This window comes from Amblyomma maculatum, chromosome 1 (genome assembly GCF_055883805.1).
Source record: "Amblyomma maculatum isolate TAMU_Amacu chromosome 1, ASM5588380v1, whole genome shotgun sequence".
Taxonomy (NCBI): Eukaryota; Metazoa; Arthropoda; class Arachnida; order Ixodida; family Ixodidae; genus Amblyomma; species Amblyomma maculatum.
In genome coordinates, this window is record NC_139344.1 from 150,513,920 (window position 1) to 150,540,064 (window position 26,145).

Genomic DNA, 26,145 nt, shown 5'->3' on the forward strand with positions numbered 1-26,145 from the left:
TGACGAGACTATAGGCCACATTCTTTGCGAGTGGACCACATACAATGCGGAAAAACAGTTTCTCTGCCCTGCACTAGAGTGTCTATATGGACACCCGCTGACAGAAATCAAGATTATATGCCATTGGCTGCGGCGATCGTCTGCGGTAAAGACCTCCCAGGCACTGCTCTGCTTCATGAAAACCACGGGCCTGATCGGTAGACTGTGATTTTGCTGCGATGCGACGTGATATGGCTGTGAGGTGACAGTACTGACTTCATATTTCTGTAACTTTCTTTTACACATCACTTTTATATCCACTTACCCCCTTCCCCCAGTGCAGAGTAGCAAATCGGTTTCTTCTTCGGTTAACCTCCCTGCCTTTCCTCCTCTTTCAACACCCCTGCCTATAGTTACACTCACAACTTGCCTGTGCAATGAACCTAAACCTGAAGTTGCAAACCAAGATGAGGTGAAAAGCAACATAAAGTACTGTAGTTCATGGTCAGGACTTTTATAGAGACTCCAATTATAGTTTGATTCAACGGCAAGTATCCGAAGGCTGTTTGCTATGCAGCACGCACGGTGTGGATGTTCTTGATTGCATACAGCTTCCAAATTTATTAAACTGTCACCACAGAGAAACGAAAGAATGCGTCATTCCAAGCATTTAGTCGAGTATCGAGCACACTGTGATATGTTCATGTTCTCCTTCTTTCCCCTGGCGGTCCGCGAATGGAATGGTTTAGCCGATGAAGTGGTTAATTGCTCATCACTAGATGGGTTCAGTTCATGGCTGGCAATTGTTCCTTGAGTACCCTATATATGTGTAGCCTGACCTTTGTACAAATATAGTGAAACATGTGTCTTCAGTGTGATTGTATTGTACCATATCCTTCTTTTCCATTTCTTGTTCCACACTGCCATATAGAATTATATAAAAATTAGACAAGTGTGGATTGCCAGTATTCCTGTCATTTGCTGTTTCTATATTATGCCCCAAACCTGCAACAGCCTCCAAAAGGAGGCTAGCAGTATGTATGAAATAAAATAAACCAGTTTAGAAAGCTTGTGCCTTTCCTTGCTTTTTGGACGGAACACAAGTTCTCGGGCCATACAGGATCTGCAACTGCTATGGAGGGTCGCACAGACAAGCTAGGCGCTGCCCGATCAGTTCATGTTTCATTGTCAGTATATTTTATGTATATACTAAGGGATACCCCCCCCCCCTTTTTTTCTCTCTCACTGTGGCCAAGGCCAGACAGGAAAGGAAAGAGGACAGGCCATGGTACTCTTGCCTTGTGGAAGGCGAGGGGACGGGTGAAAGGGATAAATTGAAGAGAAAGTGTAAGGTCACTAGGGGTGAGTTGGCTCCTTTTCCAAGGCTAGGGAACATTGGCCTATCTTGCCTTTTCTGCCTAGCCTTGGCCACACTGCCATAAGTTGTCTCCGAGTGTAATTGAAATCGAAAATGACTTAGTTGGATTTGTTTTTATGCTATGTAAGGCGTAAATTTTTTTTCGTAGCCAAACTGAATCTCCCTTTCATGCCTGGCGTCTGCGTATAAACTCGTCGAATTTGCGCCTAATTTAAGCGAAAAACGCCATCCTTCTGCGCAAATTAAATTTTCAAAATTCGCGGCCATTATCATCATTATCGTTTTTGTAGCGTCTCGCGCCATCTGTTGTGTATGTACACCAAAAAGAGAAAAAGACCAAAACATTCAAGATGGCTGCCTCCATGTTTTGCGCTGAGACGCATAAGTGACCGTCTTCTTTAAAGATTTCTCGTCCTGAATGTTTACCCATAACAAAGTTTCACGGTCCTCGCTAATAAATAACACGTCCCGCATCCAAGGTGCTGCTTTTTCTTGCAGGTAAGGACATAAGACGTCAAAGGGCCGCCGCACGTCCTCGCGACGGCGCGATTGTTCCCGCTATACGAGATGTTGCGTTTTGTTGCGCCGGTTGTTTTGTGCTTTATGAAAGTTATATCTTTGTGCTTAGGTTCAGAAGTGTGCACCTAAGTGCCAAGAAATGGGTGACGCCGGGACTAAGGAGGTTGAATCAGGACAAAAAATGTAGGCTTTTCTCTGGCTGTCCAAACTCTATTCTGATCTGCTTACCGCTGTTTTTGCCCGAATTCCATCGCTTTTAATATAATTTATTAACCTTTTTTCCTCGCCCAGCACATTGATGAGCACTGCGGCTACGTAGGGCCCATCGCGCGGTATTAGAGGGAACTGCTCTTGATGGCATAGAATGCCACCACGGTAGGGAGTGAGTGAGTGAGTGAAAAAACTTTATTGAGGTCTTTTGGTTAGTCTCGGAGAGTCTTCCTGCAGCCGCTTCTTCGCCACCGTTGGAGACTCCTTATTTCTCCTTTGGCTACTACTCTTGTCTGCACCCCTCGCTCTGTTGATGACATTCGAAACGGCACCGCATGTTCATTTACCTTATGGAATGAAAAACGCAAGCGGTTTAACTACTACCGAGGCACTTTTTTGTGCGACTTTTATGCTTCTGAGTGTTCTTTGCTAGAAGCTCTCCGGCACCGATGCTTGCTGCTTGTGCTAGTGGAACGGTAGAAGTAGTGGCGTTCACGGTTTACATTGCTTGAAAGCAGTTTGTCTAGTGAACACTTCACAGACTTGCAGCTTGTGTCAGCAATACGGCTATTTAATGCAGCAAAATAGAAAAATATTAATGCCATTGTCATGAGGCGAGCCCAAGCTTTTAAGAATGGAATTATGTAGTGGTTGCATAGCATTTGACCCAACAGTCAGACAGATGACTCCACAGGCTGAGAATATTTAGTCAGCCATTTCCTTTCCTGTCCTGTGTACGTACCCTCTCTCTATTTTGTAATGTTGGTAATTTCCTACACCTAGAATAAAGCAGCTTGTGCTCTGCCCTGTGAACCATTTAACATCTCCTATTCTAGACCTGCTCAGCACGAGTGCCAATGTTTTTTTGTGGATAGTGCACCAATCAGGCCAGTAGAAGACTTTACTGCCAAATAGTGTCATAAGCTTGAGCTTATTGAAGGCACTGTGCAGCTGAAGAAAGCCATTTAGCAATCGCCATTCCTTGCAACTTTCAGGCTCCAGGGTGTTTCCGAAATGCAAATTTATTGAAGAACCCTGGCTAGTTTTGTTCAAGCTTGGTTGCGGGCTATGCACATTAGCCAGCTGGCAAACTTGCACTGCAATAATTTGCACAATGCTAACAAATTAGGAACAGCCCAACAACTTGAGTAAGTTTGAAGCATGCAATAAAAATGGATTCCTCACAGTTAAGCAAGGTGCGAAACTTTTGATTATCGGTTTTCAGATGGGCATCTTATGCACAACAGCTGTACAGGAAACATGGATTTCATGTTTGGCGAAAGAAATTTTGGCTTTGTACACATCTTTGAATGAAGCTGAGCATTGGGCTTTTCAAAATGCATCATTTCATTTTTTGCATGTGCAGCTTTGTGGCCAAGCTTAACCTTAGCTTTGGAAACAGGTGCCGGCTTTGTCACTGCAGCCTCCTTGCACACAGCGCAGGTTGTGCACAAATGTTGCTTGTTTGCAAGGCAAAATCTTGCAGAAAATGTTTCTGCACCTGAACTTATGCCTACAGGTACACCAGCTGGGAAAACTTTTCATGCCATGGATCTGTTTTCAGCCATGTTCACTTGTACCCTGCTGCGGTGGCTCAGTGATAAGAGAGCTTGATTGCTGATCCCAAGGATACAGGTTTACTCTCAGCTGCGGTGGCAGCTGATGGAGGCGAAATGCAAGGCGGCTTTGTACTTTGCGATGTCAGTGCACATAAAAAACCCAGGTGGTCAGAATTTTCTAGAGCTGTCCACTACAGCATCCCTCATAGCCAATAGACATTAAACCGCATAAACCGAACAGAACACTTGTCAACTGTAAACTTCCATGAGGAGAAAACAATCTATGCAGCTCAAAAGCAGGCCCTGTGGCTGCAGACAGTTCACCAAAATGTACATGCGAAATTAATTGCAAAATAAAGTACAATCCCTTTGTGCACGTTACATAAGGCATTGCAATCCAAGGCAAGCACAGATGGTGGAGGTAGGTGCAGCATATGTCTAGTTATCAACAGGCAGTATTTCTGTGCATATCAGCAAAGTATATGGGGTTTTATTTCCAGGCTGTTGGAGGGCCACAATTTTAGCCTCTTGGGAACCTTTATTGTGCACTACTAATACTGCTGCATATCATACGGGCATCTTCGCATATTGCCTCTATTGAAGCAGCATCACTTTTCTATGTAAAAGTGAATATTCTAGTGTCTCGTTGCAGGTCTGCAATAATCATTGTAAAAATGTTGAGAATCTTTCAGACGACTGTGTACAAACTTGACTAACTACACATAACTTTCCGCATCCACAAAACCATATGCTGGCTTAGTCCTTTATCTCAGAGCTTCATTTGTCATTGGCAATTGTGCCAGTATTGCCAGTGACAAGTGGCACTTGTCCAACCTGCTCTTACATTGCTTGCACTGCCAATGAAAAAGGAATAGATCTGGTAAATACATTGATTGCATTTTCAACTCTACTGAGCCATAGTTATCCATGGAAAAAAAAAATGCACATTTCAGTCTAGCACACATTTTTGGCATGACAAAAGTCATTTTATGATATTGCCACACACAAAGAGTGCCGGTGGCGGTGATGCCTAAAAAAAAAAAAAAAAAAGCTCTTTCGTAAAGTAGTTCAGACAGCAGCTTCGCTGACAATCTAGAATTTGTACCTGACAGTTACTCTGACCCCGTTTGCGATGTGCATACACTGGTAAAAAAAAAAAAAAAAAAAAAAAAAAAACAAAGATGGCGAAATGACAGCATGCTTTACTAATAAAGGAAACTTTTTAGAATTAGAATGGTATGAAAAACATTACAACTAAACCTGGCGATGTTAGTATGTTTTTCGGGAGTTAATTTGGCAGTTACAGGGTTAACGTGCAGCTAACTCCATATAATTAGCATCAATTAAATGCTGTGTATCTTGGGGACCATCATTAACAATGTCATGCATGTGAGCCATCACATGCTTGAGTTCATTAAACATACAAAATATGTAGGCACCTTTTATTCAGATAGCATTTGTATACAAAATCAAAAGCACCATGGCAATGTCAGAAGCAGCTTAGGCATATAAGCACAGCCTATTTTGAACATGACGTGGAACAGGTTCCTTAGCTCTCATATTTTTCAGAGTCGGCTAACAAACAGATGTGCATTTGCAAAAACCTGCATGGTATGCAGATGAGCCATTTCTGCCACTAACAAAATGAGCCACTTCACAGATTTCCATATGGTCCTTCCAGGTTTTGAACTCTGCAAAAAGAAAGATTTTCCAAGTTGTCAAAAGTGAGTCTCAAAAAAAGACAGCTAGAAACAGAACTCTTGTAGACTGGAAAATACAAAATACAAAAAAAAAAAAAAAGTACAGGTATTGCCAACACCAGCGGATTGCACAAGTAAACTGCGTATGTTGACATCAATTTTTGGAAGCAGATTTCGGAGGCTAGGCTACACAGCCATGCAGTCAGCCATAACTACTGCTGGATGAATGTCAACATATCCAAAATGAGCTAGATAACTTCTTATCAAGTTGTCCTTTGTGTGCCTTCATAGAGGCTCTGACTAGGCTCAAACATGGCAAATAGACTTGTCCTCCGCACTCATTGGTTCTTTACAAAGCCTGTCACTGGAAAGGCCTAAAGCTTTTCCTATTGGTTCATTGACTTGAACATCTTCGGTGTAACTCCGCCTGGTTGGGTACTTGAAACAAAAGTTAAAGAAACACCATCACCAACCAAATTTTTATTAGAACCCGACATTTCGGGACCAACTTGGTCCCTTCCTCAGGGGCGACTGAAGTTTGAGGCCCGCAGTAGCAGGCACACGTGGCGAAGTCCAATTGTGTAGCAGAGCCAGGGTAGCGTCCCCGGATTCCTGTTCACTGCTGCAGCTGTCAGCCGGATGAACCGAAAAAAGACGTAACGTCTTTTGAAAGAATTGGTCTCCACATCAAGTATGTTCACCTCGTCAAAGGTGATTTTATGGTCGGCACATTCGCAGTGCTCGGCGAGGGGGGTTGCTTTTCGAGTTCAATTGCCGAGCGTCATTTTTGTGCTGCAATATGCGCCGACAGATTTTTTGTTTCGCCGATATACGAGGCAGAGCACTCGGAGCACGAGATTTTATAAATAACGCCTGGTTATTTTTCTTTGGGAATACGGTCTTTTGGTAGCGGCAGAAAACGGCAGACTGTTGAGGTAGGTTTGTGCGACAAACAGACGTGTTTCCGCAGGATGCGTGCAAGCGCATCACTGGTGCCCGCCACGTATGGGAGCACAATGCGAGGGCGCTTCGTCGTTTCCGTGCTGACCGACCCTCTTGTCTTGCTAGCTCGACGGCGGGAAGCACATTGGAATGAAGGCGCGTGTATAGCCATTCTTCTTCAGATCGGCCAAGCATAGGCCGCTGCCTGCTACTGCGGGCCTCGAACTTTAGTCGCCCCTGAGGAAGGGACCGAGTTGGTCGCGAAATGTTGGGTTCTAATAAATAATTTGGTTGGTGATAGTGTTTCTTAAACTAGTGGTTCATCACACCGATTAACAAGCTACAAGAGCCTACATATGCTCTTTGCAACCTTGTGTTCTTATTCCATCATTTCAGTTCAGTTCAGTCGTTCAGTCGTGTCCGACTCTTCGTGACCCTATTGACCATGTCACGCCACGCTTTCCGGTCTCTCACTATCTTCCTAACATCACATAACTTCATTTGCAGTGCCTCGAGGATGCCATCTAACCATCGCGTTCGCTGCCTACCCCTTCTCCGGCAACCCTCAACCTTTCCCAACATCAAATCTTTCTCGAGCGACTCCTCTCTTCTCATCAGATGACCAAAGTAGCTGAGCTTTAACTTTAGAATTTGACCCTCCAATGAGCAGTCAGGGTTTATGGTCGACAATATTGACTGATTTGATCTTCTGGCAGTCCAAGGAGCTCTCAAGAGTCTTCGCCAGCACCACAATTCAAACGCGTCAATTCTTCGGCGGTCAGCCTTTTTCACAGTCCAACTCTCGCATCCATACATCACAACTGGAAAGACCATAGCACGAGTTATACGGATCTTGGTTGGCAGACTAATGTCTCTGCTCTTTACTAGGCGGTCAAGGCTAACCATTGCTCTCTTTCCCAGAAGCAGGCGTCTCCTAATTTCATGGCTGCAGTCTCCTTCCGAGGTAATCTTGGAGCCCAAGAAGAGAAAATCTGTCACAGCTTCCACTTCTTGTCCCTTGATGCTCCAGGACTTGATAGGGCAAGACGCCATGATCTTTGTCTTTTTAATGTTCAATTTAAGCCCAAACTTCTCACTCTCTTCTTGTACGCGCATCAGAAGTCTCTTGAGTTCCGCTTCACTTTCTGCCATTAAAGTGGTATCATCCGCATATCTAAGGTTGTTGATACATTTTCCAGCAATCTTCACTCCAGCTGAAGACTCGTCCAGACCGGCTTTCCATCATTTACTATCAGCCAAAAAGAACTCAGTACTCTGTTTGACAGCATTATCTGCACACTGGATTCACTTTTATTTCGTTGCAACAAGGTGCCAATCACGACAAAGGCACTGGTCATCGAACAACAGAATGCCCAGTGCTCAGTTTAAAGGCAACAAGGAAACAGGTAAACCTGCCAAGTACAATGATCAAGAACAATGCAGAAGCAGTGTTGTGTTGTGGCAATTATTCGAGGTAAATCTCTGTGCATCATCATTGTACAACAAAGAGTAAAAGCTGCGTCCAGGTAGCGTAAAGCGTGAAAAAAAAAAAAAAAAAAAAGCTTTGCGGTATGACTTCCCTCTCAAAGAAGCAATGGCCCAATGCTCTACATTGAATAGAAAGTTAGGCAAAAATAAACATCAAGCAAAATATAAACAGTGTCTATCAGTTATAATAGGGCTATAGGCACACAACATACAATTTCTGGACATGTATCGTCCCTGGGGTGCTGTCAGCAGCATCTGGGGACAATTCCATAGCCCATTTCATCTAGATGAGTGAACTTGATTTGCGGAAACAGCAGCATAAAATTTATGGTTTTCATTAAATCCACGATGGTGATTCAGCATCCAAACCTAGAGTCTGTCTGCTGGCTTGTAATCTTCATTGTCATTGTAGGTTACGTTAGGCATTGGTGCCTTGCTGGCTTTTTATGCCAGCTGGGCGAGTCGTCGGGCTACTTCTGCACGCTGAAGGTAGGCAGTGACACTGAGGCTGTCCTTTTCCGTTACATGTGGCATCAGCATGACATTGAGCGCTGTATTAAGGCGAAAGCCTTTAAAGGGAAACTGCACTGGTTGTAGATTTTGATGAGTTTCAAGGAATCAAATGATTACAGCTTCCAGGTTAAACATGCAAGATATCTTCGCGCTAGCGTTTCAAACAATGGCGCAAATAGCGTTTCAGCTATCGAGCTTCTCCTCACCACACAGCGACGTGTGGGGGGAACATAATGACATCATTGACGGCACCGGTATGTTTCCCGTGTAGAATGGCTTGGTTGAAAGAAGTAAAAACAAGGCTACCAAAATTGAAGGCCCAGAAACATTGTTTGATGGCATCAAAAAAAGGACCGCATGATGTGGGCGAAGGTAACGAAAAGAAAAAAATATTACCGTCCTTGATGTCATCATCGAACTTCTACGCAGTCCTTCAGTGCTGTGAGGAGAAGCTCGAATTGTAATCGTTGATTACTTCATCAGTTTTAAAGATAGCACACAAACACAAACACAAAGCATTACCGACAGCTTATGGAGAGTCAAATTCCTGAATGTCGCAGAATTCTTGAAAAGTGAGGCAGCTGCGCTTTAATGGCTCATACTGTCGGCGTTCGTTCGGTCACAATATAGCTTTCAATCAAATTACATCACCTGAAACCGAAACTAATGTCATCGGAAAAATAAAAATCCTGCATCCCTCGCATCGCCAGCCTAAGCTTTAACCAACTGCGCCACGCCCGGGATCGTGAACTGCACATAAATCTTGTCTACAGTCGTTTGGTTTGGTTTGCGGGATTTAACATCCCAAACCGACTCAGGCTATGATAGATGCCGTAGTGGAGGACTCCGGAAATTTTGACCACCTGGGGTTCTTTCGCATCGCATAGAACACAGGCGGCCTTGCTTTCGTCTCCATCGAAAAGCGGCCGCCGAAGCCCGGTTACGATCCCGCATTCTTGGGAACAGTAGTCGAGCGCCGTAACCACTGCCTTGTCTATCGTGAGGATGAGTTAAAACACACATCAAAATTCTCCTTGTCTGCATGATGCTGATGCGGCCACTCCCCTTTGTAGCGAGGGATCACAGAGTTCTTCATTAGGCCAATAAATAAAGGAGTAGAAAAAGAACAAAAACTATACCAACTGCTGTGCATTGGTCAAAAGTCCAGAAAAAAGAAAAGAGGAAGGAAAAGAAGGTGGGAGTCCTTCAACAATCTTCTCGTTTACGCCACCAGTCAAGGCGGAGAGTTTTTTGTATTATGTGGTCTTTTGTCTTCTCTCTCAATGATGCTGAGTGGATTCAAATCTGGACAACTAGGAGGCCACAAGTTGGGAGTGATGTGGTTATTGGAAGTTGTTGGCCAGCCACTCGTGGGTGACGCGGGCGGTGTGGGCGAGAGCCGAATGTTGCTGAAAGACACAAGGTTTTCCTTTCGAAACAGTATCGGTCCAGAGCTTCACAACGGTGGCAAGCACCTCTGCGTACTCGGCAGCATTAACGCGGAGTCCTTCTGCAAAACAGTGTGGCAGCTTGACATCACCCTTGTTGCTGACGGCTGCTGACACCATCACACACAAATTTTGTGTGCAATGCTGTCAGCACCTCATTAGCGCTTCCGTAAAGCCATCTTTCATTATGGCAATTAGCTTTTTGGTCTTGATCGAAGTTCTTTTCATCCGAAAGAAAAAAAAAAAGAGCATTCCAGGCTCTTCAGCTTGCCTAGCAAGCGCTTGGACCAGAGCAGACAATTCTCCCGAGCTTTACCAGAAAAGAATTGCGCCCTCCTCATGACACAGAAATGGTACCGCACGTCCTCGTGCACAGCAAGCCTGACAGCTGACTCTGCGACATCGAGCTCCTTTGCAATGGCCCGCATTGACTTCTCTGGGTTGTCACTCACGATGACTTGCAGCCTCTGAAGAAAATCAGGTGTTCTGACGACGTCTGACCGCTGATTGTGTTTTTTCCTTTTCGCCACAGATGCCACGTCACCGTCACAGCACATCAGTTCTGTTCGCACCTAGTTAACAAAAGACCTCGCTACATTCAGAAAGTTGGCAATTTCCAAGTCGCTATGGCGCGCGGCCAGTGCGATGAGGACTGCATGGCGTTTCATTTCCTGCGTCAACTTGTACGCTTCCATTATTCAACAACCTGCGCAGTATAAATGATAAGGGGTCAACCAACAAGAAGCCGCATGCCTAGATACATATGCTGAGCCTGCTGGTGTCTATGGCGATAAGGAGTAGTAACCTCAAATACCTCATGCACCCAGTGACCTACGAGACTGCTATAACTGTGCCTAGTGACGGGCAATCAAAGTAGCTTCAACATCCTCGAGCCTTCCCTCGTGAAGCAAGTGGTCAAATTCATCATTCGCAAAGAACACGCAGTGAGCAAAAAAAAAAAAGAAATTACAGGCTCTCAATTCGTGTTTGAAGTTTTCAGGTGCAATCAAATCTATTCGCTACAACCCATCATGCTTCGAAAATCTTAATGAAAAGCATGGGTAAAAAATTGTTCAGAGTGCAGTATGAAAGACCTGCAGTAGACATGCAGTAGACCTGCAAGTAGTGCTAAAGGAACACTGAAAGAAAAAGTAGGCTTGCAGCGATGGTATACTGGCTCCTAATCACAAAAACACCACTTTCACTGAAAACAAAACTCTTATAAGGTAGAAAAAAGAGAACAGAAATGCAGGCAGTGCAGAAATTGCAAATGCATGCACAATGACATGCAAGGGATCCCGGAGGCTGCCTAACATGTATTATGGTTGCATATTTGAATTGTTAACTTTTGTTTCAAAAATGGCAAAAAGACAGGCTAAATATTGGAAGCCAAAAATAAATTTGCGCTTGGCAGTGCCACAGGCAGTCAGTTTCGTTTTGGTATGTTTTGGTTCTTTGAAGTCACAGCTATGCATTTGGCATCACCACATGGTTTCATTTTTGATATACATGCTTTGGTTTACAAGTGCGGAGCAGCAGAGTTTTCCTCTGATGAAGTTCATGCCTCAGTAAGCGCTTCTCTATTGAAAAATCTGGTATGAAATGCACACAGGATTAAGTTATAACTTACTGGGCAGAATAAACCTCCACAGACCCGAGTGGAGCTGGGAAAGAAAAGAAAGGCTGGAAAAAGTAAGATTTAAAATGGCATGGGTGCTTAAAAAAAAAAAAAAAGAAAAGAAAACAGCCTCGAAAGGGATTTAATCCTAAGTCCTTTGGAGTTTTAACTGAATGTCTTAGCCATTGCGCCACACGAACAGCTGAGACCTCTCGCATTACATTACTTGTGTAGTGCACTTGCATTTTTTACATATTTTTCACTAACCCCTAAACAATTGCATCCCAAGTGTGCTGAATGCTTTTGCTGGCTGTTAATAGTGTCACCGATGTCTCATATCTATGATAAGCATAGGATTTTGCCAAAATATCTCGTAATATCTCTATTTCTCTATTGTCTGCTGTCCCAGCGTGCATGCACAGACCTTACTGGCACATCAGCTTGCCATCTGCAGGGCAGCGACGCTAGAGTACACCACATAAGGTGTAGACACCCAAGGAAGCATTGAACGAAAGGGAGCTCAGTTGGTTCATATTAAGAAATACAATAGTGAAGGAAACGAAATAAATTGAACAAAACAGGCCCTGTGTACCCCTTTTTTCTTTTAACTTTCTGCCACAATGCATTGTTCACCCTTTGCTGCTATTCAAAAAAGACCATCTGTAGCAGTCTTTACTCGTCACTCGTGATGGTAGCTCGGCAATGTCAGTGGCCGCATCCATAGCTTCGCTAGCTACAAACTTTGCCGCCACGTCAGCGCTCGTACATTCTATCCTGTTAGTCAAGTGACCTCAACTCTAAAAAGCACCGCATGCTCTGTGGGTGCCAAGGTCAAGATTCACTGCGAGAACTTTGCAGTCAAGCTCAGGATCTATGCCTGGTGCAAACAAATAGACGGCTTTGGCGAACTGTAGCTTTAATTTCAGCTGCTGCTAGATTGCACTGCTCGCTATGCATCAAGAATCACGGAGTCTATGTTTACACCACCGTTTGCGTCATTTTCGCAAGTCTAAATCCCTTGGAAGGAAAGCAGACCTCTTCAACTTCAAATCGAAATATCTCAGCAATAAATGTGTCTTGCTGCCGGACAAGCGACAAAAAAGTCACGAAACACTGCACTATTAGATTCTGGCAACAAAAAATATTGTCATGGGTCCCATACTGCAGAAAATCTGGCATCCATGAAAAATTAGGGCATGTATCTGGCAAGTGGCAGGAAGGTGACGCAGCACTGCAATGACTGTCCGTCAGGTTGCGTGACATCACAAGGCCACATGACATGACCAAGTCAGCAGGTGCTGCCACACAGGGTGCTTTTTATGGTATCAAGTTAAAAAGGAAAACAAAGAGAACATTGCTTGGAGCAATTACGCGCCACTATTTGTTTCTTGCAGGTGTATCCGTGACAAAGGTTTGTGCATGCAGGGCTACCTGGAATCACTTGAGGCAAATCCTTGAAGCCTTTGTTATGAAATATTAAAAATTGTAGAGGTTCAGCTCTCTTTGAACCAAGTCAAGAGCATTAGCCATCGGCCGGTGCCGCATTTGTAGCTGCCGCTTCAGTCTTGGCTTGATTCCGCATTTGGTAAGCTTCTTGGCAATAGGCTAGTCTGGCTTCTCGTTCGATGTCTTGGCAACCTGTCTGGCATGGTTGCAGTCTCTGTCTTTGGCACAAGTGGATTCCTCTACACCACACTGCCTCCTTTTGTCATGCCGCCTGGTGAATTCGCCCAACACTATGCTCGCGGTCTCGACTGCACTTACCCAGAAATGTTTTAAAGCAACGAACAGAATATGGGTGCACAAAACACAGACAACAGAACATGTTGGTGCCGCTGCAAATGAATGAACGAAATAGCTATTAGAAATGACAGCAGTGCCTACTCTGCTGGCAGAAATCTTGAGCAAAAATTTCTCATCAATTGGCCCTAATTGGCTATACAAGGCCATGCGACATTTTCCCATGAAAATAGCAGTGACTGAAATTTTTCATACTTTCACAATCATCTTTTAGCAAATAATGACCTGCTTTTGTTTCGCACTACATGCGCCATAGTGTCAGCAAATAAATTGCAATGCTGTTTGTACAGCAAGCGACTGCAGGCAAGGGACACATCTGGGTGATATTTTTGAGGTAGTCGTGTAAGCCAGATATCGCCCAAGTTTCTAGGGCAAAAAAATTATGGCATGTAATTTCTCCCTAACAAAGATTACCAAAGTACTGCCTGCTGAGAACTTATTCTCGGCAAATAATTTCAACAGTGTATGGAGCAGAGCATGAATTCGGGCAGCCCGAAAACCTGGGCCGGGCTGGAAAATTGCCATTTTTATTGGTCTGGACCTGGCTCGGGCTTGACATGCAGGCCTGGGCTTGAAGCTTGCAGTGGCGGAACCAGGCCAGGCTGGGTAAAGCTGTGTATGGCTTCTTTTGGAGATGGAATTCGAGCACTGAAATCATTCCAGTGGTTTATGAATGAACCACTACTAGTACATATGTTGACAGAGAATGAGAGAAAGCTCATTTGTAAACAGAGTTTAATCAGTGCCACTCGGTACTTTGTCCAAGTAATTTAGTACGAACATGCCGGGCTACATTCAATAACACAAGTGAAAAAAGTTAAAAAGGAATGGCTCAAAACTCGATAGCGAACTGTACTACAATGGAGGTGTTATGAAGTGCTGTAACCTGTCATGCATGACACAGCCCGTTTGCATAAGCACGTGCCTACTGAAGTACTCAACGCCACCAGCTTAGGATTTCTCAGCAATCAGTGAGCAAGAGGGTAGCTTCTAACCTTTGTGTTACTGCCAACGGCTGGACATTTGAAGCCTCATAACAGCCCATGGACAAGGACCTTCAATTGACTGCTCGGCAGGCAGCCATCTGTTTATAAAAATTCTGTCTGCTTTGCCCCCCCCCCCCCCCCCCCCCCTCCAAAAAATGTCTCTACGCTACAATAAATGCTGTAGGAATCTTTACATATCCAATAACATATACATGCACAATGAACAGACACTACCGCTTTTCGTCTCCACAGAGATGTGGCAATGTGGCTGTGATTTCTTCAATGAATATGTAAATTTTGGTTTTTTCTGCCCTAGCCCACTCATGTTCCTGGGGCAAAGTTGCCAGGGGGCAGTCTTTTTGTAGGTGATTAAGCAAAGAACTTGCACCAAGAGCCAATTGCTTATAAGGGGTCATAGTTAAAATGCCCGTAATCCATACCTTTTAAATGTACATTGTGCTAGATAGCTTTACATAAAATGTCTTCTCAAAATATTCTTCACCGAGCCTTTGCTTCTGTAGGTGCTTTAACTGTGCCCTTCTCTACCAAGAATATTTTGCAAGGTTTGTCTCTCATCTTGATTTATTGTTATGTGCTAGTTAAGCAATACATTTTTAAGGCGTCTGCCCAGACTTACTTTGCAGGTTTGGCACGGGCCCTGTCGTGGAAGCGCAGGCCGGGTCCGGGCCATGTAATCATTGCCGATGGGCTTGGTACCATGGGCCCGGGATGGTCTTCAAACGTGGGCCAGGGAAGGGGCTGGAAAATCCAACCCGTGCAGGGCTCTAGTAAGGAGTGTAAGAAACTAAAGGTACAGGAAAAAAAACACACACACATAAGGGGAGTTCAGTAGCGAGTTCATTACTTCGAAGCACCGCTACGTGGTCTCCGTGCTACAATGGAGTTGTCTAAACGGTATTTACGTTATCATTTCTGTTGTCTCAACAGAGCTTATCCTTTTGTCGTACCCGACGCAAACTAAGTAAAATTTCATCAAGGGTACGCAGAATATCATCCATATAGCTGCCGCTTTTGGCTGTAAAAGGTTCAGTGCTAGTTTCGAGCTTTTGGTGCTCAATATGTATCACTAGTTTCAAGCTACAAGCAGATCAATTAAGGGGAAATGAGGGTGCTCGTAGTGATGCTCGAGCGATATCATAGGCAAGTACTTCACCCGGATGTGATCAAAACGAACAGCGTATGGAGAATCGGGGCCAAGAACGAAAAAAGCATAAAATGAGCTTCGTCGCCCTAAGCAGCTAATCACTGACGAGTACCGTGAGTATCTGGTTGATAAAAGACAAAGCATCAAGCGCCAGTCAGCAGCATCATAAGACAGTGCAGTGCTCGCCTTCAATCGTGCTAAATTGGCGCGTGCTGTAAGTGCATACCTTGGCACAAATCCCTGCAGTATGTGACAAATAAGAACGGTAAGCGGACAGCATATAACCACGAACATTGCACGCAAAAGGGGCAGCTAAAATTTGAACATGGCGGCACCTTCATTGGCATGCTTTGTCCACAACTAAACAAATCTTTTCACAGAACGGGCACTAACCTTTCTGTACCGAAGCCGCAGCAGATGTGCCAGGGTTGTTCATGGCGCGCACACCAGTCAGTTCGGTCGCACCCGTCCGTGCCTCGTTTACTACAACAAAAGCCACGGCACCAAACCGCCGCCGCGGCACCGGCGGCACCCCCAAGCAGGGTGGGTGGCGGGCGATGAGCGGTAGCCCGTCGGCACGCCGTGCCCCCAACTAGGGACAATCCGACCTAGGGATTGCTAGGGATTCAGGGCGACTGTCCAGCAAAAATCCAGGCAACACTGGCATTATTCATGGCGAGTTTTAGCCGCTCCCCGATATTCGCCTTCCCCTGGCGGCGCCATATTGTCTTTCTGATTGGATCAGAAAAGAGTCACGTGCTTCAAACTTGTGGCGCGAAACCATCAGTTGAGGCAAGCACTTTTAGCGGTTACGTCAAAATGACGTAGCCGTGAAAATTGATTTCAACCGGAGCTATCCTTGTTGCCTGGATGACAAATACGAATGATTTTGGAGTGGAAGCAAAGTTACTGATGGTGGTTTGGAGAAAACTTACGCTCGATTAACCAATGTGATGAAAATAATGGCATACTGGGAAGGAGCGGATGCTCAAATTTGATTGGCTGGAGCTATGTCACGTGAAACACGTGATACGCAAGCATATTTAGATTACGTCAAATTGACGCGTCATGACGTAACTGACGTGCCGCCATTACCGAAAATGCTGACGTTTGGCCGCCATAATTTCGCCGAGTGGCGAGGTCATAGAGTTAATTCTATGGGCGAGGTGCCCGAATTATGCTAATGAGGCTATGGCGACAGGCAAGCTGATTTATGCAGCCGTTAGCCTACCGTAGTTTCTTAGCTTGTTATTAAAAGTAAAAGGATAACTTTATATACACCTTGTATGGCTTTTTAAACGGAATAGGAAGGCAAATTATGAGCGCGTATGAAATAAAGGACGTTTAAGACAATCTCTAATGGGGGCAGAAGCGTGCGGCCGTGTGACGGCGCTAACTGCTTTCTTATTTCAAACCCTTTCTTCCATGGTAAGAAATTATTGGTCTGCGCGGTTATAATAACCCAGCAATGGCGGCGGCCATGGAGGGAGGTACGCTTACGAGTGGTCTTTGTGCCGTTCGTCGTCTGCAAGTAGTGATCGAGGATTTGCTGCAGCACAGCAATGCTGTCAAATTGTCTTGAAAGATAGCTCGTCAGTACAGTCAGATCTGAGGAGTGTAGTGTGGCGGCTTTGCAAGCTCCGAGGCGAGAATTGCCCTGCGCTCGGAGTGTTGAACTGTTGAGCTACTGGTGTTTCGGGTGGAATCGGCAGTGGTGAACGCCTCTGATGTAGGATGGCACGAAATGTATTCGTTCGGCCGAGCAACGAGCTCCTGGAATGTGTCGGGCTTCTCGATGGGTGTCGACCAGCAAGGCAACGCAGTCAATCTGCTGGAAATGCTGCAGCACGTCGAGCATCACAGAGGTAAGCGCAATAGGAAAACCTGCAAAGGTGACTGTTCATACAGCGTCATTCGCATTCAAGTTGTACACAGGCGGGAAATGACTGAAGATTAAAGGAATACTTACAGGACGCATGCGGCGAATCCGATATTTTTAATCAGCACTTTGCGTTGCTTTTAGCTGCCTATTTCTACGACGCATTATAATTTTCTTCAACTTCTCTACACTGCACGAACTAAAAAAAAAAAAAAAAAACAAAAAAAAAAACAAAACAAAAAAAAAAAAAAACCTGAGTGTGCTCGTAGTTGTCAAGATTTCTTGGCTAATGGTTTCGACGACCGAGAAAGGAAAGACATGTGAAATCGCCTGATATAAGTCGTTCCTTTAGTTGCAAAATAGAAAAAGTTAGCCTTCGCACTAAGTGAACGGAAATGGTTCACTCAGGTATTGCACTGACCATTTCTTGCATTCATAGATTACACTTTACCGCAGCTTAGCTTGCAGCATTGATGATTTTGAATGTTCCTGTGCCATGCGTGTTTGATATTTTATTTGCATATAATTTAGGCACTAAACATTTGCAGGTGATCGTGTGGACCTTGTGCAGCCGTTGCAGCACTTCCGATCCGAGTCATCATGTGGGCGAGAAGTCCTGGGGCCATATTCAACATCGTTAACCTCTTTGCTAGGCTTGTATAATCTGGGAGGCCACGCCTTGTCCCTGGACGGCCACATCAGATGTGAAGTGCTATGCAGATGGACAGCTCTTTTTGAAGATCGTTACAGCTTGTAGGGTGTGCAGATCACATGACATTGACGCCACCTGCAAATGGTAATCGCAGCAGGAACATCAACAAGTACAAAGAAGAGGACATGCAACATTTATATTAACTCGGACAGGAACAACTTGATCACCTGCATTTGAGATTTTCACTCGCTGTCATGATTTTGACATATGCCACAAGTGATCAATGTGCACATTCTTACTGCTTCATGTTCGATAGCATACTGCTGAAAAGCCGTCCAAGTCTTAATTTTTGCTGTGGTTTTGGGAGATAACCATCTCTTTGGTGTACATTTTGTTGATAGGATGTGCAAGAACCAAGTTCAGCTTTGGGTTGGCGCAGTGGTTACCGCCTCGACTACTGTTCCCAAAAACGCGGGATCGAATCCCGGCCTCGGCGGCTGCTTTTTGATGGAGGCGAGAAGCAAAGCGCCCGTGTGCTGTGCGATGTTAATGCACGTTAAAGAACCCCAGGTGGTCGAAATTTCCGGAGCCCTCCACTACGGCGTCTCTCATAGCCTGAGTCGCTTTGGGACGTTAAACCCCACAAACCAAACCAAACCTTTCTTTGGTGCTATAATTTTTTGTCTACCATCTGTAGACATACTGAGTGTATTCTACAAGTGCTGTGGCCCTCGCTGAGAGCTGTCATTCTTTGTTGTATACTTTGCTTTTTTTGTGTTCTGCTTAAACTCAGTGTGCATTTTATTAAGTGCTTCATGTCAATGAAACGCAGGAAGGTACAAAAACGTTCTCCTTCTACCTCCAGAAGTGCCATTCTGAGTAGGACGTGCGTGCACATATAGTTCACAATTCACTTTGGTGTTTGTGGCAAGCAAGCAGTCTGCGACATACTACTTCAGTGAGAATATTTGACATACGTGTACCCTGGTGGATGTGTCTGCAGTCGTTTTCCATAGCAGAGTCCATTTCGTTACACCTATCTTGTGTGCTACTAGGGTGAAACGTGAGGTGCCCACTGTGTTTTTCCACAAACTGCAGAGTGAAGCGAGCTGTGCTTCTTTGTATTTGGTTGCCTTTATGCTTGTTTTCTATTGCTTCCTTCATATGCTGAATGTAGATGAACAGCAATCAACTAGTTTTCCCAAGGATAATTTGTGCATCTATTTGGTGGTCATTGTCTTTCATTGTTGTATGCACGAAAAATGAGGGCCCCGCCAACTTGTCAACCCATTTTGGCAATTTTAGATTCCACTTTTGCAAAATTTGCCATTTTCACTTTGCACTGCAATTACAGATGCTTTTTAGTCATGTTAATCAAGATCCCAGATAACCTGTTTAACCTCTGCATCATTTGTGTGGCTCGGCTATCAATGAACATTTTTGTATTCATTTTTTTTACAAAGGCAACTATTGACTTCTCTGTTGTGTAACTAGGTGATATTGATGTGCATGTGCACCCACTGGCAAAAGTTCTTGAAGGTGGCTTCGCAGGGGAAAGAATGCATTCATTTGTGTACGAGATAAATTGCTTGACATTTCATGTTACACTATATAACCCATGGTCACAATAATGATGCACAAGCGCAGGAATGAAATAAAAACTTTTTGATAAGATTGTCCTTCATAAATTTTTTACTGCAGCTCTACAAAATGCTTTGCTCCTTTTGTACATTGCTACATATCTTGTTCCATAAAATATCTCCCTCCATGATAGCGTTGTGTGTAGACCTTCCATACCCCTATTATGAGGCTGCTATCTGGGCCAGTTGCTTCTTGACACATTCTTGCTGCTGCCACATGCCCTCCGGCACTCACATATGTTAAAAGAGGGTTGGTAAAGCTCACATATTCATGCTCTAAGCCACTGGAGCATGGCTTCATCACTCGAGATGTTTATCGAATGATTGCAGCTGTGTATAACTGCTTCATTATTTTTTTTCTGTTAGTTGCTTTTGTAGCCTTATCTTCATTGTTCTTTGTGAGCTTTAAATTGAGAATTTTAAGGAAGGGGCATACATTTTATGCCAATCACTTTCATCTCATTTGTGTGGAAGCACTTTCAAGGACACTTTTGTTTCATCATCACTTTTCAACATTTTGTACCATTGTGCTAGTACTGAGTTGTATAACTTTTTGCTCTCATAAGTGACAGCTGCACTAGTTTCACTTACACCTATCCTATTGTCACATTTGTTTTCTGCGTTATCTAGTATCCCTATGCTTTCCTATTATATCAGCTTCAGCAATCCTCTCTGCATTTAACCCTCAGAATGGTTTCCATATTTTGCACGTCTGCTATGTGTACAGCCTAAATTGAACACCACAATATATTCTTAAGATTGCATTCAAAAGATAACTTCCTGAAGGTACAATCCTATTGAACACAGTAGACGTCATACTATCCATAAGTGAGCCATTCTTTTTCATGATGTATTGAAGAATTTGTGAACAAAGCGATTTCATTTTATCTTGACCACATTCGTCTGTTGTTTCTGTGGTACAGCCTCTGCCACAGCTTCATCTATAACTTGGCTGTTGGCACCGTGGTCAAATGTCTTGCGAGCCAGCAGAGCCTAATGTAGTGTAGATGTTCAGCTATTGGCTTCTTGCTTTTTTTTTTGATGCAGCAACGTTAAAGCCTCTTTTCTGCACAAAATGTGACTTGTGAGGGGAAAATCTTGGGCACATTTCAGACAGGTGACATGGCCGAGTACTCAATGTGATGTCTCTGGCTTCACCTTTGAGATGAATGTGTGAGGTGATAAACCTTGCAGGATCTTTGGGTAATAAGACAGGCAACCCTTAGGCCATGGAAACGCATCCGTACAGCTTGGTTACAGTGGGCTTTATAGGTATCTAGACAAGTGGTCTTCCACATAATTGGATAACTTACAGGTATACGCTACTGATATGTATCATAGAATAAATACTAGGTGTTAGCAGTAGCAAAGTCGATTCACACGAATGAGAGTCTGCAGACAGGAGCCATAAAAGCAGTTGTGTCATAGCGGTAAATGCCGGGCTTGCGTGTCCCCACAATTGTTTTTAGAGCATGAAGTTTTCAAGTGCTGTGCTGGTTTGCCTGATAGCCGTCACATTGAGTGACTTGCTGAAATAATGCTTAAGGCTTGTCTTCCTGAGACAAACATTTCTGCTTTTTGGTAGAATGCATAAAGGGAGCATTCTAGGTGTGGCAGGTATTTATGCACAGGTAAAATCATTCTTACACACACTATAACTACCTTTGCCCTGTCCATATCAGAATCAGGGAATACTTTCTCTGTCGCAGCTGCCGACTACCATTTAAATGACAAGTTCCATAATCTTTGATACTGGTAATACTGCGGAACGCATAGCATCCCTTGACTGTAGTTGCAGCTTAGTGGTTTGAGCATTTGGGGATCAATCCTCAGTGGTGTTGGGTACTCTTTGGTAATACAGTGGGCGCTTGCTTTGCTGGTGCTGGGGTTATCTTGGGCCAAACACTTGGAGAATGGGTTTTTGACCCTATCTTGTGTTCCCTTGCTTTGTATAACTAATTTCTCTTCTTTGGTCTCCAAGGTCGTGCCACCTTTCAGATATGGCGATGAGCTGTACAAGTACAATATTGTAATTACTTGAATGTGTGACAGCCTTTCATTTTTTAGGCTGTGTATTGTAGAGTGTGGAGTGCTGTAAATAAATTTTGTATTGTTTTGTATATTGCAATTTTCAGTTTTCTTATAAGCAAGGCTTCATGTCAGGTGCATGTAAAAAAAATGCCAAAAAGTACCGAAAGCAAATGATACACCAATTGTTAGTCAACGACGAGCTGTTTAAAGCTACAGGGAATGTGTTGCGTGAGTAGCAGGTCTCTTAAAGTGTGCATGTTTTGCCAAAATAAAGGACAGAAGCTATACTGCAACCTGTTGGAAAAACCATGCATACAAGACACATTAGCTGCAAATCATACGCTCATTTAAACAAGCCATCACGTTTAATTTTCCAATGATATGCAATGAGAATATCGAAAAAGTAAATTCCATGCTTTATTCCCATATTTATGCCCGTATTCAGGTGAGGTTCATTTGAGCATGTTTTTGAGTCAGAGTGTAGAGAGTGGATGTTAGACAGTTGCACGTTGGACATTATGCATTGCTGGAAGAGCACACGGGGGATGGCAAAGCCAATACAAATAATACAGTATTATCTCCTGGCATTAATGACCCTTTGCCAAAAAATCCAGAACACCACCCGATTGCATTGCTGTCTCTCCTAAAAATAATGTACTGCAGGCCACATCAGCCTTGCAATTCATGCCCCTTTTTGTCTAATATTGTCCCTGTGCATACTTCTGTTTTCCTTTTTTGTTGCTGTTACTTTTTACTTACGGTGTCCTTAAAGTCACGCTTGTTTTCCCCTTTGGCTCCCTTGCTTCACTCAGAGACAGGTCGGGCTTTGTGTAGCATGTGTATTGGTTAATGTGTGCATGAATGCTACATTCAATGACAATTGCTTCAAGAAAATGGTTTCCATACTGCATCTAGCTCATTGTAATTAGGCATCATATATATCATATTCACTCTTCATGTCTGTTCCTTCACTTCCTGAGCGTCAAATAGTATATGTGAAGGCATTTCTCTAGCCGACCTCATTACCCTTCTCTCCTCTGAGGAATCTTGCTGCACTGAAAGAAAGTGCCGGATGATATTGGAAGTGCAAAACTGGTTAACAGTAGCAAAGGAACTAGGCTGTACCTGACAAATTTTGTTTCTCTTGTGACATTGTGGTGTGATGTGCACCTGCATCAGACGAGCAGTGTTGCTACTTTTATAAAATGTTTTTATGCAACATGCTCAGAAACCAAGCAGAATAATACCGACAGTTTTTTTTTTTTTTTTTTTTTTAAATTTTAACGAGGTAAATACATCTGCCACAACACAGTGACACTCTGAAATGTGCATACAGCGTGCTATGTCTAATTCAGGGCACATTAAATGCCATTAGCGTTAAAGCTAACCTGCTGCTGCCAGTGGGCATCTGGATACACTTTTTATTGCATTTTAATTGCTGCCAGAAAATCTTATCTGCTTATTTTTGCGGCTGCGTGAAAACGTCCCCACCGCGATGGCTCAGTAATGATTATAGACGCTCGGCTCTCTGACCCTCAATATGTGCGGAGCCCAGCTACGATGATCGCATTTCGATGGAATTAACACGCTAAAGGTGGTCTGATGTCAGCGCATGCTAAGATCGCCAGATATATGGCCTAATCGAGCTGTCCACTATGCGTGTTTTCACTACGCCGCTCCACCGGGCCGATATCCGCACGCTACGCCACAGAAGCCGACACGTATACCCGGCCGTAGCAGACTTGCTAACATCATGGAAACGGTTGGCTGCCGCAGGCAGTTTCCAACGGCAGTGATACCCTGAGAAGGCCAGCGTTGTTGTCGGACAGGTGTGTCTCTTCTCTAGTGGCAACTGCAGCCCGAAAATCTGTTGGGCGCTTCCAATTCTCAGTAGATCGCGAACAAATTCTTTAATCCTGATACTCGCCGATTTCTCTGCGCGACTAAGTCCATAAATGAAACTTACGCACAGCTAACCACATGCACTACGCATCTCAAGTAAGGCATCGCTCACACTTGACGACCGGCTGTTTGTGGGGTTTGCGTCGAGTACCGCCGTTCGCTCAGCCTAGCTGCTGCTGGACGTCCGACAGCGTGTGTACTATGATTCACTGCGGTCGCAACGACCGTAACTAAGAGTACAGTACAGCCGCAATGTATACGTAAGTATCTCACTATCTCCTCAGCCTTACCCTGCAGCGTAAACACGGTTCGCACCGACCCTTCAGCTTCTCGGCATCGCAGCGTTGGCATTTTTGTAATCGGCGCCAAGTAGCAGACGACGGCGTTAATTTTTTGTAACTTTTTTCCCGGTTTTCTAAATTTCGTCATCAATTTCTGTGTACACGCGTTTTAGCACCGCCCCAATTTTCACGTCACGGGTACGTCACAACATGGCCGAAAAGGCGAATGTCGAGGATCGGGCCCCAGCTTTGGTTCCCGGTTGCTAGTGGGTGATGCTACATTCACACCAAATCGGTCCAGGGGCGGGGCCTCCGCTTTTCACGTGATCAGTGACGTCATGGCGTCGGCAAAAAATACATACCATAATAAAGCGCGCTCCGCGCGTTCCTTTCGGCCGTCGATCCGCGCGCGCGCTTCTCGATCTTCTCTATCCATTCCACTGTTTCCTCGCGACCACGAGTGACGCTCCTGAATGTCAGGAGCTCATTTTGCGACGCTACCTCAGCGACATACATGAGGAAGGGAAAATGTTTGGGCGTGTTGGTTCATCGTCAATACAGCGAAGCGCTCAAAATCACAAGGACGAGGAGGGAACAGGACAATAGCGCACTTTCAACAAATGTTTATTGCGGTTAAGGAGCATATATATATACACTTCAGAATCACAAAGAAAAACACTTCAGAATCAAAAACTGAGCTGGATTTCTTAGCTTAGGCGGCACGTGCAGATGTTTTTCCTTCTTTCTTTGTGATTCTGAAGTGTATATATATATGCTCCGCAACCGCAATAAACATTTGTTGAAAGTGCGCCATTGTCCTGTTCCCTCCTCGTCCTTGTGATTTTGAGCGCTTCGCTGTATTGATACATGAGGAAGGAGGCTACTGACATTGATACCTGAAATGCGAAGAAGATTGTAAAAAATTGGAGAGATCTCGGCTGACAACGTAAAGTAGTTGTGCGGACTTCACGAGGTTCGATGCGTCATCCAAATGTAAGTTCCTTTCACAGTGGCGGCGCTTCTAGCCAGTAATATATGTATGTGTATACGCATGCAAGCATCACTCGATTTTTATTGTGCCATAATTAGCTCCAGCACGACAGCATTAAGGCGAACTGTGCAATGCTGTAATGTGAACTTTATACTGTACATAAGAGCAATAATTTCGATTGTAGCAAGGATTGCGCAAAATTTATATGCGTGCGCGTGAAAAAGAGAGAGAGAGTGTGTGCGTGTGCGTGCGTGCGTGCGCGCGCGCGCGTATGCATATACACTCGGCATTTCGCGGTATTTCGGAAGTACTCAGTATTTCTTTGTTGAAGCGCGCGGGGAGAAAATATTAAAAATGGTGTTGACGGCAGCTTAATGATGTTAATTGAATTTACTGTTACAATATATATGTTGGAAAAGCGGTATTGTGCATATATTCATCGGCGGCGAAAATTTGCAGGACTTGAGAAAATATTTTTTTTTCTGTAAAGTGCCGCATATATGTCACGACATATATGCGGGTCCAACTTTTATCTGTTTGAAACCAGTTATATACATTGGTCTTCGAGGCCATGACGCGTCCTGAAAAGTTTCGTCCCCGATAGTACAACGAACAGAGCTTGATGCGAGGGCATCGACCGCGTCAACATTCCATGACCATAAATAGTTAAGAAAGACTCAACAGAAACCTCTGGGGCTGCAGTGTCTGAGCCAGCAGTTCCTCCAGGGCCTTCAGAAATGCATGGAAAAATTTTGGAAGGTTGGGAAAAGTGCACTTCAATTTTTATCATTGTCATAACGACAAAGTTCTCTCCAAAACGAATTATTTTTTTTTTTTTTACTATGCTTTCAGAAGGCTAGCCAGTTCTGTGCCAGAGAGTTCTGGCTTGCATGTGCAAAGTTCACCAGTAAAGGAATGTTCATCTCTGAAGCCTCTCCCTAAACGAAGGCACCTGCACGACAAATGACCCCATTACAATCATTGACTTAGAAAGGCACAGTTTTGCCCTATCTCTCATTTCACCAAATAATTCAGCAGTGTTTTTTTTTTTACAGAAGGATATAGGACGACGCCTCAGTAACCTGTGATTCATTGATAATGGTGCAAAGTAACTCAGGGGACGAATTTAGACAGGCAAGGTAGAGCAATAGGGCTAAAATTTTATATGGAGAAAATGAAAGTAACACTTAACAGGCTAGGATAGCAAATAGGAGTTTACAATAGGTAGCAAGGACCTAGAAGTGGTTAGGAAATATGTCTTATAAGTACAGGTATAGCAACCGCCTGTCTCTTCGATGGCAGTCAAATAATTAAAAAAATAAAATTGACTTGGAGTACATTTGTCAGGTACTAGCTATCAGATCATGAATGGCAGCTGCCCAGTAGTATACCTCAAGAAGAAAAAGGTATATTTGACAGCTGTACCTTTTTGGTACTGCCTATTGGGCAGCAATAAGAAGGCTA

The 26,145-nt window shown here is 44.1% G+C and overlaps 2 protein-coding genes across 3 annotated transcripts; one reads left to right on the forward strand and one right to left on the reverse strand.

Moving 5' to 3' along the window:
- Positions 1-5,073: 5,073 nt before the first annotated feature.
- On the reverse strand, positions 5,074-15,975 carry LOC146204595 (uncharacterized). Of its 2 annotated transcripts, none has more exons than XM_084589286.1 (3): positions 15,699-15,975; positions 14,778-14,925; positions 5,074-5,336 (listed from the first exon to the last, which is right to left on the reverse strand). In XM_084589286.1, exons 1-3 carry the CDS (start codon positions 15,739-15,741, stop codon positions 5,300-5,302), a joined length of 228 nt encoding a protein of 75 aa, XP_084445412.1. In that variant the 5' UTR covers positions 15,742-15,975; the 3' UTR covers positions 5,074-5,299. The 2 variants fall into 2 exon arrangements, with proteins under 2 accessions (XP_084445412.1, XP_084445410.1); XM_084589284.1 differs by lacking the exon at positions 5,074-5,336 and adding an exon at positions 13,637-13,802 and having other exon boundaries at positions 15,699-15,906.
- An 804-nt stretch (positions 15,976-16,779) lies between these two features.
- LOC146204596 (uncharacterized) lies at positions 16,780-21,834 on the forward strand. Its single transcript, XM_084589287.1, has 2 exons — positions 16,780-17,170; positions 17,733-21,834. Exons 1-2 carry the CDS (start codon positions 17,050-17,052, stop codon positions 17,939-17,941), a joined length of 330 nt encoding a protein of 109 aa, XP_084445413.1. The 5' UTR covers positions 16,780-17,049; the 3' UTR covers positions 17,942-21,834.
- The last annotated feature ends 4,311 nt before the right edge of the window (positions 21,835-26,145 follow it).

Coding starts and splice junctions, on each gene's coding strand:
- LOC146204595 (XM_084589284.1), bottom strand. CDS start 15,741: ATGAACAACCCTGGCACATCTGCTGCGGCTTCGGTACAGAAAG. Junction 14,926..15,698: donor TGCGGCTTCGGTACAGAAAG/GTTAGTGCCCGT, acceptor ACTCCTTACTAG/AGCCCTGCACGGGTTGGATT. Junction 13,803..14,777: donor GCCCGTGCCAAACCTGCAAA/GTAAGTCTGGGC, acceptor GAATGATTTCAG/TGCTCGAATTCCATCTCCAA.
- LOC146204596 (XM_084589287.1), top strand. CDS start 17,050: ATGTATTCGTTCGGCCGAGCAACGAGCTCCTGGAATGTGTCGGGCTTC. Junction 17,171..17,732: donor GCACGTCGAGCATCACAGAG/GTAAGCGCAATA, acceptor AAACATTTGCAG/GTGATCGTGTGGACCTTGTG.